The sequence below is a fragment of the Pholis gunnellus genome (genome assembly GCF_910591455.1).
Source record: "Pholis gunnellus genome assembly, chromosome: 19".
NCBI classification, from domain to species: domain Eukaryota; kingdom Metazoa; phylum Chordata; class Actinopteri; order Perciformes; family Pholidae; genus Pholis; species Pholis gunnellus.
Genome location: NC_136546.1, coordinates 20,916,829 through 20,933,159, shown reverse-complemented (window position 1 = coordinate 20,933,159; position 16,331 = coordinate 20,916,829). Strand labels below are relative to the sequence as shown.

At 42.0% G+C, this 16,331-nt stretch overlaps 1 protein-coding gene across 1 annotated transcript in view; it reads right to left on the bottom strand.

The window, feature by feature from the left end:
• Positions 1-8,364, bottom strand: part of adgrg6 (adhesion G protein-coupled receptor G6) — a gene marked incomplete at its 5' end in the record, with an annotated part of 26,392 nt that extends 18,028 nt beyond the window's left edge. The window contains 2 exons of the mRNA XM_079180759.1: positions 3,851-3,945; positions 8,274-8,364. Coding sequence (XP_079036885.1) covers positions 3,851-3,945; positions 8,274-8,364 — 186 coding nt within the window. The remainder of the gene's footprint in view (positions 1-3,850; positions 3,946-8,273) is intronic.
• Between the last annotated feature and the right edge of the window lie 7,967 nt (positions 8,365-16,331).

Below are 16,331 nucleotides of genomic sequence, written 5' to 3'. Positions count from 1 at the left end.
CCTGGTCACTGGTCAGGTACTATAGAGACTCTGGGATCAAAGGAAACTGAACACCGTCTCTGATTCTCATTGGACTTTAAGAGATTATCACAACTTTTAAATGTGAACTCTGTAGAACTGAAGAGTGAATTAGAAGTGTTTTCATCAGAAGTCTTTGTTATTCTGCTCCACTTACGGCTCACGAATAACACGACAATTTGTAAGTGATTTAGCGTGCATGTTGCTTGGCCACGTGGTCAACACGTAAAGCAATAATGCTCATGACCTTCCATGGTGGACGGGTTTCACAGTTTACAGACTTATTATGTTTCTCCTAAACCTTGAAGTGGTTTTGTTGCCTAAACACAACTGCGACCATTTCACTGCAACAACGTCGCGTTAAATAACAAAAAGCTTAAAATGCGTAATAATGAAAGAAAAATGCAACTCTCACAAACACAAGTTCAAAGTGAACAATTAAAGCCACGTGCTAGCAGTGTTAGCTGTTGTTTTGAAGCCTCCAGTTCGGCAATTATGGCCGTCGCCATCTTGCTTTTTTGCAACCAGTGAACAGGAAGTGACCATATCTGGACTGAGGAGGAGTGACGTAGAGACCTGTCAATCACTGTGTAGCCCCGCCCCTAAAGCATCCCCTGCTTTATGGTCTGTGTGACTCTAAATGGACCATCATGTACTAAATGAACATCATGCTGTATTGAAGAAGACTTGAAACTAGAGATTGAGACCATAAACTCATGTTTACAATGTTTACTGAGGTAATAAATCAAGAGAGAAGTAGAGTCATTTTCTCATAGACTTCTATACAACCAGAGGAGTCGCCCCCTGGTGGACATTAGAGAGAATGCAGCTTTAACACATGAAGCTCTGACTTCACATAAAGAACCGGAGGTTGACGTCTGGGTCATACGATGTATTTTTAATGTGAACTTCTCGATTTTTGTCTTTGCCGTCATCCATTTTCAGAGCTTATTGTGTTGGTTTAAAGAAGGTTCAGTGATCCAGAGGTTTCTCTCTGGTTACATTAGACCTATAAAAGCTTCACATCCAGCAGCAGTCCACCACACATGGAGAAACCTGACCACTTATTCAGGACACGTCTTATTCGTTTTTTTGTCCCGATGGAGACCAGGAGAGAGAGAGAGATTATATATATAGATAGATAGATAGAGAGAGAGATCTCTCTCTCTCACACACGGTACATGTTGGACTCATTAACTCTGTTTTCCAGTCATCCTCGTGGTGGAAAATCTTGATTTTTCAGCCTGTGGGAAAACCTCCAGCAGCTACCAGACAGATGCTGCTAAATATAGAGATTATAGTCTAAAAGTACATCTATTATTATCGCTATTATTTGCCAAATGAATGTTTGTAACGATGCACTCTTCTCATCTCCTCTGCGGTTCATCTGCTGGTCTTCATTAAGCAGCCAGATGTTAATATGAGCAGACTGATGACGTCTAGCTGTCAGACACCTTCATACCGTTTCATTAATAAACAGCTGTTCTGTTCGTCTTCTCCTTCCTCCATCTCTGTTACCCTGTGACCAGGCTTTGTAGCATTGAGCTCGTCTGTCCTCTCCTGTGATTGGCTGGTTCAATCTTTTAGGCCTCTGCTCGAAAATGCCATACCCAGACTAAAAAGAGTGTATCTCTGCACCCACAAGGTCTATTTGAATAATGTTGGTGTTATAATAAAGGGAACACGTGTGAGATGTGTCCAGATGTGTAAGTATCAGTATATATGCTACTGGTTAAGAGTAAATGAAGATGGGACACAGCACAAATTGAAAAGTTTCAGGTTGGCCTAAAAGAAAAAGCACTTACAGGATTATTATTTCTTTGGAATGATGCAGCTGCAGGTCTAAACTTCTCCCAAATCATAGCACAACATGTGAACAGTCTCTCTGCTAAGTTTGACTTTGATAAAGTGAAGAGGAAATAAATTAGAGAGGTTTTAGTACAGAGAGTTCATGATGTGCAACATTATATTCGTTCGTGATAAGTGCATTGTTTGACGGTATATGTTCAGGTTTCTCCAAAGCACCGTGCTGCTGCTCTGCTGTAACTTCAACATTTTGAGTTTATGGTCTCAATCTCTAGTTTCAAGTCTTCTTCAATACAGCATGATGTTCATTTAATAAATGATGGTCCATTTAGAGTCAAACAGACCATAAAGCAGGGGATGCTTTAGGGGCGGGGCTACACAGTGATTGACAGGTCTCTACCAGAGACGTATACGGCGTCTCTACGTCACTCCTCCTCAGTCCAGATATGGTCACTTCCTGTTCACTGGTTGCAATGAAACAAGATGGCGACGACCATAATCACTGAACTTGAGGCTTCAAAACATCAGTCCACAAAGAAATGGACGACAATGTCCACTTCTTAAATACAGTTTATTTATGACAAAGGCACGTGGACACTCACGTCGAAGACCAACACGTTTAAAAACAATTATACCAGCTAATACAAAAATATCAAAAACACTTCAAATCCTGCAGATAGAACTATAATAATAATAATATATCACTACATTAATAATTTGTAAGTGTAACATTCATTGGACATGAAAAACACATTTGTTCACAAACAGAAAGACACTTCAGCCAATTATACCACACACACCAAAGAACACACACACACACACACACACCAAAGAACACAGACGCACACACACACACACCAAAGAACACACGCACAGACACACACACCAAAGAACACACGCACAGACACACACACAGCGGATGTGAGTCCTGTTGACGTCCTGAGTGTGTGACAGTAATGAAGATCCCTGGAGCTCCTGTAAAAACCTGTGTGTGTGTGTTTGCGTGTCTTCATCCTCGTCCACTGCTTCCTTTAATTGGCTCTTAAAGTGAGTCCAGCGTCGCTGCGGGACGCCCCCCCCCCCCCCCCCCCCCCCCCCCCCCCCTGCCCCTCTTGACCCATTTGTAAAACATGGAGGTTACTTTCTCACAAACGAAAATCCTAAAGATGTACCTGCTGGAGCTCAGAAATGATTCTGCAAGAATAAACTACAGAACTGCGTTCCTATATGTGTGGTTAATGAATACAGAGAAAGTCAAAGTAGACACTATTTGTTTGCTCCTCCTGGTCCTCTCGGTCGCTCCATTAAAGGCTCATTTGTTTGACCCCCGCTGGGACACTCGCAGCCCGTCCACCTCCTCCCTCCTCTTCACAACAACTCCATCAAATCTAATTAGTGTGTTGACAAGCAGCCGAACTCTACGTGAGTGTGCGTCAGGAGAAATCTCTGTTGATTTTATTTATTTTTTAATAGGCCTACAAGTTTGCTTTATGGTCTGTGTGACTCTAAATGGACCATCATTTACTAAATGAACATCATGCTGTATTGAAGAAGACTTGAAACTAGAGATTGAGACCATAAACTCATGTTTACAATGTTTACTGAGGTAATAAATCAAGAGAGAAGTAGAGTCATTTTCTCATAGACTTCTATACAACCAGAGGAGTCGCCCCCTGGTGGCCACTAGAGAGAATGCAGCTTTAACACGTGAAGCATCGACTTCACCTTTCAGATTCTAAACGACCGGCTCGTTTCTTTTCCCAGAATTCTCTTCATTCTTGTTCTGGACAGTCTTTTAAAACCACAACACAAACACCTTGAATCTACCAGCGTGTTAACTGGACACGGTTCCATCAGGCCCGTTGCTTTCTGCAGATACAGACGATGCAGAATGAATTTGTGACATTTTACTTAAAAGGGACAGTAACGAGCGGCGCTGGCAAGAAATAAAACCTCAGCAAGCGACGTGAGGCCAGCAGCCGATTGGTCCATAAAGACCCTTTAGTGTCTCGATGTTGAGACTTACCGTCTCCAGCTGGTCCATCAGCTTCACCAGGAACTTCCTGCACTCGGGTGTTTTACTGTCCAGCTTCATGCCGGCCTGCATGGCGTAGAGACGACCTGCAGGAGGACAGGAAGAGAGGGGGAGGGGCATTAAACGTGGTTCGGAGGAAGGTCGAGGACGTTTCCAACCGAGACGTGACGAGAGCCATCAGAACTCCAACTCCCACAATCCCTCATCTGCCTCTTATTAATGATGACAAAGAGCCAAATACAACCCATTGCATTCCAGCTAATACTCTCTAAAGCCGTTTACTTGTGTGCTGCATAGAACACAAACACACACTCAATAGTTTGGGACTGAAGACGTCTGTGGACTCTTCCGGGCGTTGAAGCAGCTGAAGTTGTCGTCGGTGCAGCGAGCGTCCACGTGTTCTTCTGTCTCACAGGTCGTGTTAGAGTCTCTGTCTCTGCAGAGCATCAACACCACCACCACACACACACACACACACACACACACACATGCATGTGGAGGCCGTTCACCAGCAGACAGAGAGCTCCTTTGTGCTACGACACCTACCGGACGTTCACTCCGCTCTCAGACAGTGAACTGCAGAGAGGACGTTGAGGCCACGTGTTCCCTGCAGCTGGAGCCCCCTGGTGGCCAGAGAAGGTACAGACTGAAGTGAACCTCCGTCGGTTAGCCGTTAGCGGTGCTGCTAACGTTACTAGCTCTCCTCCTGCTGGTTTAAACACCGATTGGTTGTTCACGACGTAGACTCATTAAAGCACGCTTTAACATCACGTCTCTGTGGATGGATTCTCATGTGATGGTCTGAAGGAATAACTCTTCACATGAAGAACCAGAGGTCGTCTCCTGCTTCCTCTCCGCCCGTCACACTCATAATATAAAGTCCAAAAACTAAACTCTTCTTCGCTCTTCGTCAATCTCAAACAGGAAGCTGCGGATGAAGGACCGCTGCACACAGAGAAGGAAACTCTCTCACTGAAGGACTGACATCAAGCATCTTCTTCTCAATATGAAGATGTCACATCCCATAAATTCACCCCGCTGTCAGAAACAGCAACGACGGGACAGAGCAAAACAAAGAGCCTCTGAGGTGATTTATCGCTCTATTAGCTTGTTCACACATCGGTCACAGAGACGTCTCATACAATCAATCAATAAAGTTTGCCTTGACGGGCTAGAGGGACGTTTACTGCTCCTCGGGTCCAGAGAGGTTTCTCATGTTGGCGTGTTACACATCTGAGCACGTCGAGGCCGATCGACACCGATCACTGCACGGAAGGGGAAACCTGCAACATGCACGGGTCTCTGCAGAGTCAGACAGCTTTGTGCTGAACCCCAAACTGTGACCGTTCACACCAAACACGGCGCAAATGTTCACTGTATGAACCCAGAATAAACAGATTCAGCTGTGATTTCATCACAATAACGGACAGAAATGATGCCAGAATAACTGCATAATGATGCATATTTGTAAAAAAAAGTCTGAATTCATGTTTTGTTAGTTCTCTCTGCAAGACGACGAGCAAATCACTTTTAAAATGCTTGTTTTCTGAATGGCGTTCGGATCGATCGGTGCTAAGCTACGCTAACACTGTAGCTGCTCCATCAACACTCAACACAACGTCATCAACGTCAGCCAACGAAGCCTCTCTCCTCACGTGGAGGACGAGGAGGTGATCATGCAGCAGAGCCAGAAACAAGTGCTTCATCACGCCAACAAAACATCTCCGTCAGCGTCTTCATCAGCCCCGTGGAGTCTGAACTCACTGTGGAGAGACGACGACGACGACGACAACAACACGTGAGGTATCTCTCCAGCATTGTCAGAGTAACTCAAATGAGTCGTGCAGTGTAACTCAGTACTGGACTCTAAATGAACAGGAGGAAGTCTGCCGGTCTGGACTCTGCAGGTTCGGGACGGACGCTGGATGCGGGAGGTTAAACAAACACAAGGGAACCATAACGCAGCTTTATGAATATCAGAGATGAAGTAAACAGTTTAGAACGTTAATGATCCAATCTGAGAGAAACAGGAGCTGAGACAGGAAGCTGATGAACTAATGCCAAACTAATATGTTTAGTTTGAGTGTTTTCATCTTCTCATGGGATCAGATCAACTTTTGGGGGTTATGACGACAACACGTCATCTTCACACTGTGATCAATAAAGGTTTGAAATACAGTCAGACAATAGAGAATAACTCTGTTAGAAACCATCTGTTCAAAACTTCTGACAAGTTAGAAACCATCTGTTCATCTAATTAGTGACACACACACACACACACACACACACACACACACACACACACACACACACACACACACACACACACACACACACACACACACACACACACACAGTCTCTCTCACACACACACACACACACAGTCTCACACAAACACACTGTCTCTCTCTCTCACACACACACACACACACACACACACACACACACACACACAGTCTCACACACAGAGTGAGGACCAGACCCGTGGTGCTGCTGACCTCCAGTGGTCTGACTGGTCCACACATTAAACTCTGGGGCTGCATTCCAAACGGCTCACGTCCCTCCTGCTGACTGCAAAGCTTCCTGCTGCACACTGAGCTGCTCTTCACAGGAAAGAGGACTGGTGTCATGATGCATCCAAGTCCCCTCCAGGAGGTCCTTCTATCACCAGGAGGTCCTTCTATCACCAGGAGGTCCTTCTATCACCAGGAGGTCCTTCTATCACCAGGAGGTCCTTCTATCACCAGGAGGTCCTTCTATCACCAGGAGGTCCTTCTATCACCAGGAGGTCCTTCTATCACAGAACCTCCAACAGCAATGACAGAACGCTTTTCTTTCCTTGAGATCAAAGTGAATCCACTGAACACGGTGTTGACCACACGAGGCCTCACTCGTCTCCACTACTGCGACCCTCTGGACTCTGGTCCTCGCTGATCCACTACCTGATGTGAGGAAGAAGACATCCCAGCAGCAGCCACAGCGCTTCACCGACGGCTCGTCTCCGACAATTCATTTGGTCCTTCAACGCGTTCCAGGATTTAGTAAAAACATTTCTACAAACCGACCACGGCGGTCTGAAGGTAGAGCCACAGCTGGTTAACGTGGCCCACCGATGCTTCTCTCTGAACACCGCTTTATTAAGAATACTGATGCAGCAGCCGTTCATACGGTGACGTTTATGATCTCTAAGAACCAACAGACGACCAGCCGGTGACAGAGTCCGCTCTGATTTACAGAAACTATCATTTATAGTCCCAATAAAGCTGAACAAACCATTTTAATATCTCAGACCGCAGCACTGGTTTCTGCTCAGATATTGTATTAAATATATGAAACGTATTGTGTGCTGTTTCATTAACGTGTTATTCTTTACCATGTTAGCAGAGGTGGGTTCATGTATAAAGTACCTCTACAGATAAAAGGGCAATAAAACTCAAAGATTTGGCTCATTTGAAACGTATCTAATGAGGAAACATCTCCTGTTAAACTCTCCACCGATCAGTGGATCTCAGCCCAAAGTCCCACAGAGCTCCTCAACACCAGTTATGTGATGTAACAACAACAACACGGGAAAAGACCTGCTTTACTTTATATAAATATATACAACTCTACTGTATCAGCACTAATACATTATATCAAATACAAACTATATCCAGCTGATGTGCACAGGTCTGCCTTCTCACATTTAACAACGTGTTGTACTTTATAAAAGAAATGCACTTCTGCCAACAACAGAAGATTTACTGTGAAAACACACGAGGTGGATTCACTCATGATGTCTGAATGAACTCACCACGAGAAACCAGCAGAACCTGAACTCACCACGAGCCACCAGCAGAACCTGAACTCACCACGAGCAGAACCTGAACTCACCACGAGAAACCAGCAGTACCTGAACTCACCACGAACCACCAGCAGAACCCGAACTCTACACGAGCCACCAGCAGTACCTGAACTCTACACGAGCCACCAGCAGAACCTCAAATTTGTACTAAAGCAAAGTACTTGAGTACATGATATGACAGACAGTAAACTGACAACATGTAGAAAGTAGAATCAGATTTGTGCTCATGTTAGCTGATAAAACCAGATGTTCGTGACAACAAAGAGGGATACAACGTCATGACGTCACAACATGACGTTAGCCTGCTAGTAAACTTTGACTTGTCAAAGCTAACAGGACCAGACTGGTGATTAGCTAACGTAACTGGGTTTAAACCAGCAGCTCAAAAGGCTCGTTGATGGTATAAAACCAGTGTGTAACCAGCGCATGTATAAAGTCCCAGTTTAAATGACAGTCGGCTGCTAAGCTAAGCTAACATACCCTCAGCTGTCGAGGCTCAGGTAAACAAAGCTGTGATGCTAACAGTAGCTCTAGCTAACAGTAGCATTACCCAGCATACCAGAACTTACAGTAATACGCCACCACCGGGTCCCGTTTCTCGTGCTCCTGAGCGGTCCGCATGTAGTGCTGGATGGCTCTGAGCTGAGGCGGCAGAGCCATGATGTCTGCTCTAGAGAAAGGTCCTCCAGGAGACACGAAAACACATCCGCGACACAAAAAAGTAGTGTTGTTAGCAAGCGTTGTCCAGCAGCTTCACTACTTCCGCGTTGTATTAACCAATAGGAGCGGCCGCCTACGCGGGACAGGTGACGTCACCAAGTGGTTGCGCCCCCTTTTATCCGGTAAAACGTGTTTGTTGGGAGAGGTTCAGATGTGTTCAGATATGTTGTTGAGTACAGTAGGTTACTGTACTGTATATATACAGAACAATACTGTGTATATACAGTAGGCTACTGTTCTGTATATATACAGAACAATACTGTGTATATACAGTATGCTACTGTTCTGTATATATATACAGACAAAGAGAAGCACAACTCTTAACCAAGGATGTAGGTTTATTTCACCCCCCAACAAATTGGCGTTTTTTCTTTCTTCGGCTCCTCTTCTCACATTGAATATAATTGAATATATATATATATATATATCATCTGAATTATTTAATTTTATTCAATACTTATTTCATATTTTTTTAAATATATATATATATATACATACAGTCAATACCCAGGTCAACAAACATATGATGCACGTGCTAATTGCGGGAAACCGACCTTGTGTGGATTATTGTACTATTTCTATTATTTAATCTTTATTTAATAAGGCAGTCTCATTGAGATTAAAGTTAGTCTTTATTGTTTATTTCCAGACACCATGTTGAACAGGGCGATTCTTTTTATTTTATTCTTCCGTCTTTATTGCACAATCAACGGGGCACATATTGAGAGAAGTACAGAATAAAAGAAGAAGCGAGTGATGGATGATGAGATTAAAGGTCGGCTCCATCGCAGCAGCAGCATGACAGCAGAGAGCATCTCTCCGGCTCCTCTGAGCCCTTGGAGATGCTGCAGAGGACAGTGGGACCATCACACAGACAGCTGACTGATCATGATTGGATCTAGTCTTCCTAATCATGCTGGTGCATGCTGGTTTCTTTGTTGCTTAAAGGTTAACCAGTCCTCAGGGTGCCACTGGATCTGGACCTGGACCAGGTTTTGTCTCTGAGTTGGATGACGATGGAGAGTTGTGAGGAGAACCAGGGACTCCATCGGTTTTCATTTTATGCTTTTATCTTTTTTTTACAAGGGGCCTGAATGTCGGCAATAACATCAAAATATTGTGAAAAGATTTCCAGTACCAGGATACCATGACCATTGTCAAAATCCTGAAGATTAAGATGCTGAAAGAAGACATTTATTTTGAAAATACCGACTGGTAATCACGCCTTTGTATTCCGTCTTCCTGTGAAGTCCTTGAGCACCGAAGGCCAAATCCACAATGAAGATCAGATTTGGGTGTCGATGAACAATAAGGACGCGACAATGAAAATAAAAGGTAAATACTAAAATATGAAATTAAAATATTCATCAAAATCATAATCAGAAGCTGTTTATTGCCAAGTAAGTTTGCATAGAAAAGGAATTTTCTTGGTTATTGGTGCGTGACAATAAACAGTGCAGCAAGACATAATTACATCTTACTTAGTTAAATTAGGTCTCAAGGATGATTTAACCAATCATGAATACTTGTTTTATTATTTATATATTTATTAAACATTGTGAGTTATTGTTAAAAGGCATGATGTTATACTCAATATTCAGACTATAGTCCAAATGTATCCATGAAAGAGTCTTGGACGTTTATTGATGTAGTGAGGTTTTATATTTCGTGTTCTGTCGGATGAGACGATCACAAAGCTTTGATGTGAGTAAAACATTTAAAGCTTCATCAACCATCTCTGTCTGTGGTGTAAAGCAGCAGAACCTGAACACATCTCACATAAACTACCAATGACGTTGAGGAGCAAGTGTTCGATGAGGTTTGACGTATTTATGAAGCGTGTCATAACTTAATGTTTTGTGATTGATGAGAGCTGTCAGCTGGGCTGTGTGCAGAGACTTCCTCCTGCTCTCACGCTCTCCGTTCATCTCATCTGACTCAGAACTCAACTGTAATGATACTGGGTTTTATTTTTTCAACAGATTGTCTATATAATAGCACAACATGAGGAAAAAAAATGTCCATCACAATATCAGATTTCTTCAGTCCACAACCCAAAGAAGACAACAAACAAGCAGTGAATGAAATGACATAAAGGACAAATGATCAAGCTCTACACTAAAGTAACAATCATGCATCTATGAATAAATGGGTATATTAAGGAAACACCGCAAAATAAAATAGCCTAAAGAATGAAACATTGAACCTTTTTGCTCTTAGAGCATTAATGAAGCAAAGCCTAACGTGTCCTCATGGTGGCTCCAGACGGAGATCATGATTGTTCCCTAAACCAGGTTTCATCCTCTGTAGACCCAGACTCATGGCAGGTCGGGAAATACGAAATGCAATCTTTTGGTTTCGTGTACAGGGACAAAACAAAGCCAATGGAAAGTCAACTAGGAGCCTTATTAGTGGTGGACACACATGAATATGGAAAAAACAGAGCTAGTGACGTAGTATTCAATATCCAAAAAAGATGACTAGTAGTAGGTGGGAGGGGAGGTGGACGGGTCCCACAAACAGGACTTTCAACCACGAGACCGGTGAGAACGGTTAGGTTAGTTGCCTCAACCTAACTGTTGGTTTAGTTGTCTAAACCTAACTGTTGGTGTTGTTGTCTAAAGCTAACTGTTGGTGTTGTTGTCTGAACCTAACTGTTGGTGTTGTTGTCTAAACCTAACTGTTGGTGTTGTTGTCTAAACCTAACTGTTGGTGTTGTTGTCTAAACCTAACTGTTGGTGTTGTTGTCTAAATCTAACTGTTGGTGTTGTTGTCTAAACCTAACTGTTGGGGTTGTTGTCTAAATCTAACTGTTGGTGTTGTTGTCTAAATCTAACTGTTGGTGTTGTTGTCTAAACCTAACTGTTGGTGTTGTTGTCTAAATCTAACTGTTGGTGTTGTTGTCTAAACCTAACTGTTGGTGTTGTTGTCTAAATCTAACTGTTGGTGTTGTTGTCTAAATCTAACTGTTGGTGTTGTTGTCTAAATCTAACTGTTGGTGTTGTTGTCTAAATCTAACTGTTGGTGTTGTTGTCTAAATCTAACTGTTGGTGTTGTTGTCTAAATCTAACTGTTGGTGTTGTTGTCTAAATCTAACTGTTGGTGTTGTTGTCTAAACCTAACTGTTGGTGTTGTTGTCTAAAGCTAACTGTTGGGGTTGTTGTCTAAATCTAACTGTTGGTGTTGTTGTCTAAATCTAACTGTTGGTGTTGTTGTCTAAATCTAACTGTTGGTGTTGTTGTCTAAATCTAACTGTTGGTGTTGTTGTCTAAATCTAACTGTTGGTTTAGTTGTCTAAACCTAACTGTTGGTGTTGTTGTCTAAATCTAACTGTTGGTGTTGTTGTCTAAATCTAACTGTTGGTGTTGTTGTCTAAATCTAACTGTTGGTTTAGTTGTCTAAACCTAACTGTTGGTGTTGTTGTCTGAACCTAACTGTTGGTGTTGTTGTCTGAACCTAACTGTTGGTGTTGTTGTCTAAACCTGTATGTTTTTAGTTTCTAACAATGCAGCATAATCTAGTCTTTAGTCCATGTTTCTATTAACATAATTATTCATCATTTATTTGCTTTGCTTTGTTTTATGAGCTTCTGTGTTGCAAGTAGAAATAGTACTTGAAAGTTTATGCATAAAAAAACAAAACATATCATCATGTCATGTTTTAATTATTATTGCTTTTGGATTTGTAAATTCTCATTAAAACCCTTTTCCCAGTAAATATTTCCACAAAGCAAATGAAGTCAATCAAAAATGAAACAAAGACAGTTGTCTGACATTTTTAATCAATCATCTCAAGACAAAACAAACAGGAGAATAACCTGAACAGCAGCACAAACAGAACGTCTTAGAAGACGACAGCGTTGGTCACAAAATGTGCCTCTTCCTCTCTGACGGCTGCGAGGTGAAGGACTACATGAGGACAGCTGATGAAAAAGGAAATTAGTCCATTTTCACAACATCAGTAAAAATCAAAGATATAAAAATGAATGATGAATGTTTTATGTAGTGTAGCCTACTGCATCATAGTTGATGCATTTCCACAAATGACACTGATATTAATGTTCAACAGGAAGCATCAAGATAATAAAGATCTCCCTGATTTTGTAAATAGTTCTCAATAGAACCCAGAAAACCAGTTTACAGTTCAGTTCATGAAAGAACTGTTTGGGATTTGGTGGTGCTATATAAAAAAAACAAGGCGTGTATCTTTACGCTCTGCAGAAGACCAAAGGAAATGTCAACCTCTACAGTTATTCACCAGAATCTTATAAATGAGTTAAACCTGTCGAATTAATTCAGAGTCAGTTACACACAGCTTCATGTACAAAGTTCTTTACCGAGACTCGCCCGTATGTTTAAACCTGTGGATTCACTTTTATCAAAGCCAAGAACTAAAGCCTGAGCCCTGTAAAATCTGACCTAATGACTGTTTAACGTGATAAAAGACCACTTTTAAACTCACCCCCTAGTTTCTCTCTAAGTGGTTTATTGTTGGCGATCACATGATAACAGAATATAGTAAATTTCACCGCTGCTCATTTTAGATATTCTACGAAAATGTGTTCTTAGTTTATATTACCAAATGGACAATACATCATCGATGTTTGCTTCTGGCTGCTAGTGTTTGCGTTAGCAAGCATTAGCAACATGGCTAACGTTAGCAGCCTGGCTACTGTCCAAAGCAAGAAACAACTGTAAGAATCCCAATTTTAACTGAAAACCTCGATCTCAGTCCTTTCATTGAGGCAAAGTAGAACACCCCAATGTTTCCGTTAAATACATTTTGCAGCGGCGGCCATCGAGCCTTCAATTTACCGGGAGGTCGTACCTGGTGGCAGACAGAATAGCAAAGTGAAAGTCAGGCCTTTAGGGAACCAATCTAAATGCAGATGGTGTCATTATTCTATAGTCTTTACATTGCACAATCAAGATTGACTTCATAATGATAAGTTAAAGTAAAAGAAACGTGCCTTTTGTCCCCTTAACTATTGATTTTAAATGGTTAGCTCTTTGCGTCTTTACTAAAGTTAGCAGATGCTAACAGCACTAGCGTAATGGTCAGGTACAGGTGGCGTAGTGACTACTTGTAGAGCTAGTTGGCAAACTGTTGCTAAAGCTTGCTATGTTGTTTTTTCCCTCTTAAAAGTTGCTAAGAAGATTTCCTAACATCAAGTGAGTTAGTAAAGAATGACGAAGTGTAGAGCGACCAAAGCGCTACGAGAGACGACTGTCCGTGGTTTGACGGTCACGGATCACAGAGCTGTATTTCCACCAAATGGCCACAATGATCTCACCCGTGTACACGCCACGTTGTCCTACTCGAGCTGAACAGCACCGATGTTGAGTTCTACAAATTCATTCAAAGTAAACAAGGCCTACGTCTTGGTGACAGAACTTTTAGAGGCAAAATTTCAAACCCTCCTCTACTAACAGATGCTAGAACGCAGACGAACCCAAACCACAGGAGTCACATACCTGTTTCAAATCCTCCTAAAGCCCATCAGACCCACCAGGCCTTTGGTGCTGTAGGCTGGGATCAACAAGAGTGGTCCCTCTGTGCCGGAAACCTTTATTTAAGGGTTTAAAAGGATTTGAAATGAAGGTTTGATCCACTTTTGTCTGGTAATGCAATTTTGTACCTGAGATGATAAACAGATTGCTGAGAACTTCATAACAAAAGTTGGATGGATGTCTGATTAAAAAAAACTAAAAAACGTTACAAAACATGAGAGGTAATGTTTTACAAAATACATCAACAGTGACACCGAAGGCAAAATGACAGAAAGTATTGTGTGTAATACTACAAGCTAGTTGAGATAGAAAGAGTGGGGAGAGGACACTCTTCATGAGGAGAGATGGTTGAGAATCAAACATGGACAAAAGCTCAACCATCCTTTCAAATATTTCTGGACTGAATGATCTCTTAGTTTTGCTTTAAACATAATAGTTATTACATTATATATGAGACCAATAGGGCCTGTACTCTAAGAACTTCAAATGTTGATGCTGATTCTGTCCATCTCTGTTCAGAACTACACTACAGACATATTTGAGACGTCTCAGCTTGGATGTTGGGACATCCATAAGCACAAGAATTGTGCGGTATTTCTTCTTACTGGCAGTTTACGATTTTTTTCAGGTACTTAAAAACATTGCAACTTGTAGTACCGGTAAATATTTTATATATTTTCATTCAAACACATTTTAATACTCAAATTGAAATAATATTTTTGTGTAAATTACTGATCCTTAAGACCTTAAATCCAAGCCAGGAAGTGTTTCATTCCTTTTTTGTTGTTGTATGAATTTTGTATCATTGGGGAAATATTTAGCCTCAAAGAGTAAAAACACTACATTTCAGACATGTTTAGTGATTGAGTCATTGTTCGAAGACGCCTTCACATCTCATGGAAGTAAACTGAGCCGTTTCTTTCAGCCTTTCTGGGTGAGCTGGTTCCAAGCTGAAACTGTTCTTTCAAAAGGCAGACAACTTCATCAAGAGTCCACAGCCAAGTTGTGGCGCTCATGGAAGTAAAGGTCAGAACGGGCAAGAAGCAGTAACAGACACATATTGGAGGAGATCACACATGGAAGTGTCATTCACTCGCCCATGGGTAAGGTTACGGGATCACAGTCTAAAGATGTGTGATAATCTACTGCCAGCTCTCTAGTCCGCCTTTCATATTTGACCAGCACCTTGAAGACAAGCTCAACTATAGTGTTTATCTGCATTATTATGTATGCGACTAGCTAAATGATTTGCATTGTTGGTTGTTAGTTCGTTACATTAAGACTGTTTTAATCTAAGCCTCAGGAATCTGCTAAAAAAGGACTTTAGGTTCATTGTTAGCACTTCCAAGACCAAGAGAAGATGCATCAAGCAGTGTTGTACTACTGGAGATCGGTCTTGGTCTTGAGACCGGTTTCAAGGCCACCTTTTTACTCGGTCCTGTATCGGCCTCAAACAAAGAAGACTGGGGACATCACCAAACTGCCTTATTAATCTGTTACCATCAGTACTGTGATTAAAAACAAAGGAATATTCCCACACCTCTGCAATGCCTTTGGATTATTTGATCAAGATATTTCTCACTAAACACTTGTGTGTAATACATAACACACAGATACAGTCTACATGTCAATAAACGAGGTGAATGAAGAGGAATCTTCGTTTGTTTTCTTTGGGTATTTAAATGGGAATGCTGATCCTCAGATTTAGGATGTCTCTGTTTTGCATGTTTCATAGCAGCGCGTCATGCAGTGTGGGACTGGCACTGGTCTGGTCCTGGTTTTGCCTTGTTATTGGTCTTGGTCTTGAATCGGTATCGCCCTGCCTTGGTCTTGACATGGTCTCAACCCCTCAAAGTCTTGGTCTTGTCTCGGACTTGATACAGTCTGGTCTTGGTCATGACTAGGTCTGGGTTTGGTGGTCTTGACTACAACACTGGCATCGAGTTGTTTAATGAATCTTGATGCATTTAGTGCACACCTGGACTTTAAGCATTATTGCAAACAGGGTGTGTAAAAGTATCAGATCTGAAGTACAACCGGGTACAACTCCAACAACAGGGTTTAATGGACCCTCAAGCTGTTACGGGCCACCAGGTTTGTGACTAACTGGGCTTCCCTTGTGCTCTAATTGGTTACAGGTTTTAGAGACAACCTGAAGTCGATACCTTTTTCAGTCATCGTGTGGAAATAAGAAAACCAGAAATCTTTCTACACCATCTCCCAGCTGTTCAGAGTCAGAGGAGCATATTCTCTGGCCATCACGTCCAAACAAAACCGTGGACACAGCCAGAACAGACCCACTGATGTCTGAAATATGAATAGGGATGATCCAAAAAACACCCAGAGAATATTTCAGACTTGCCCGCTATGACACTGTCGCACATTCTCAAATGTCTT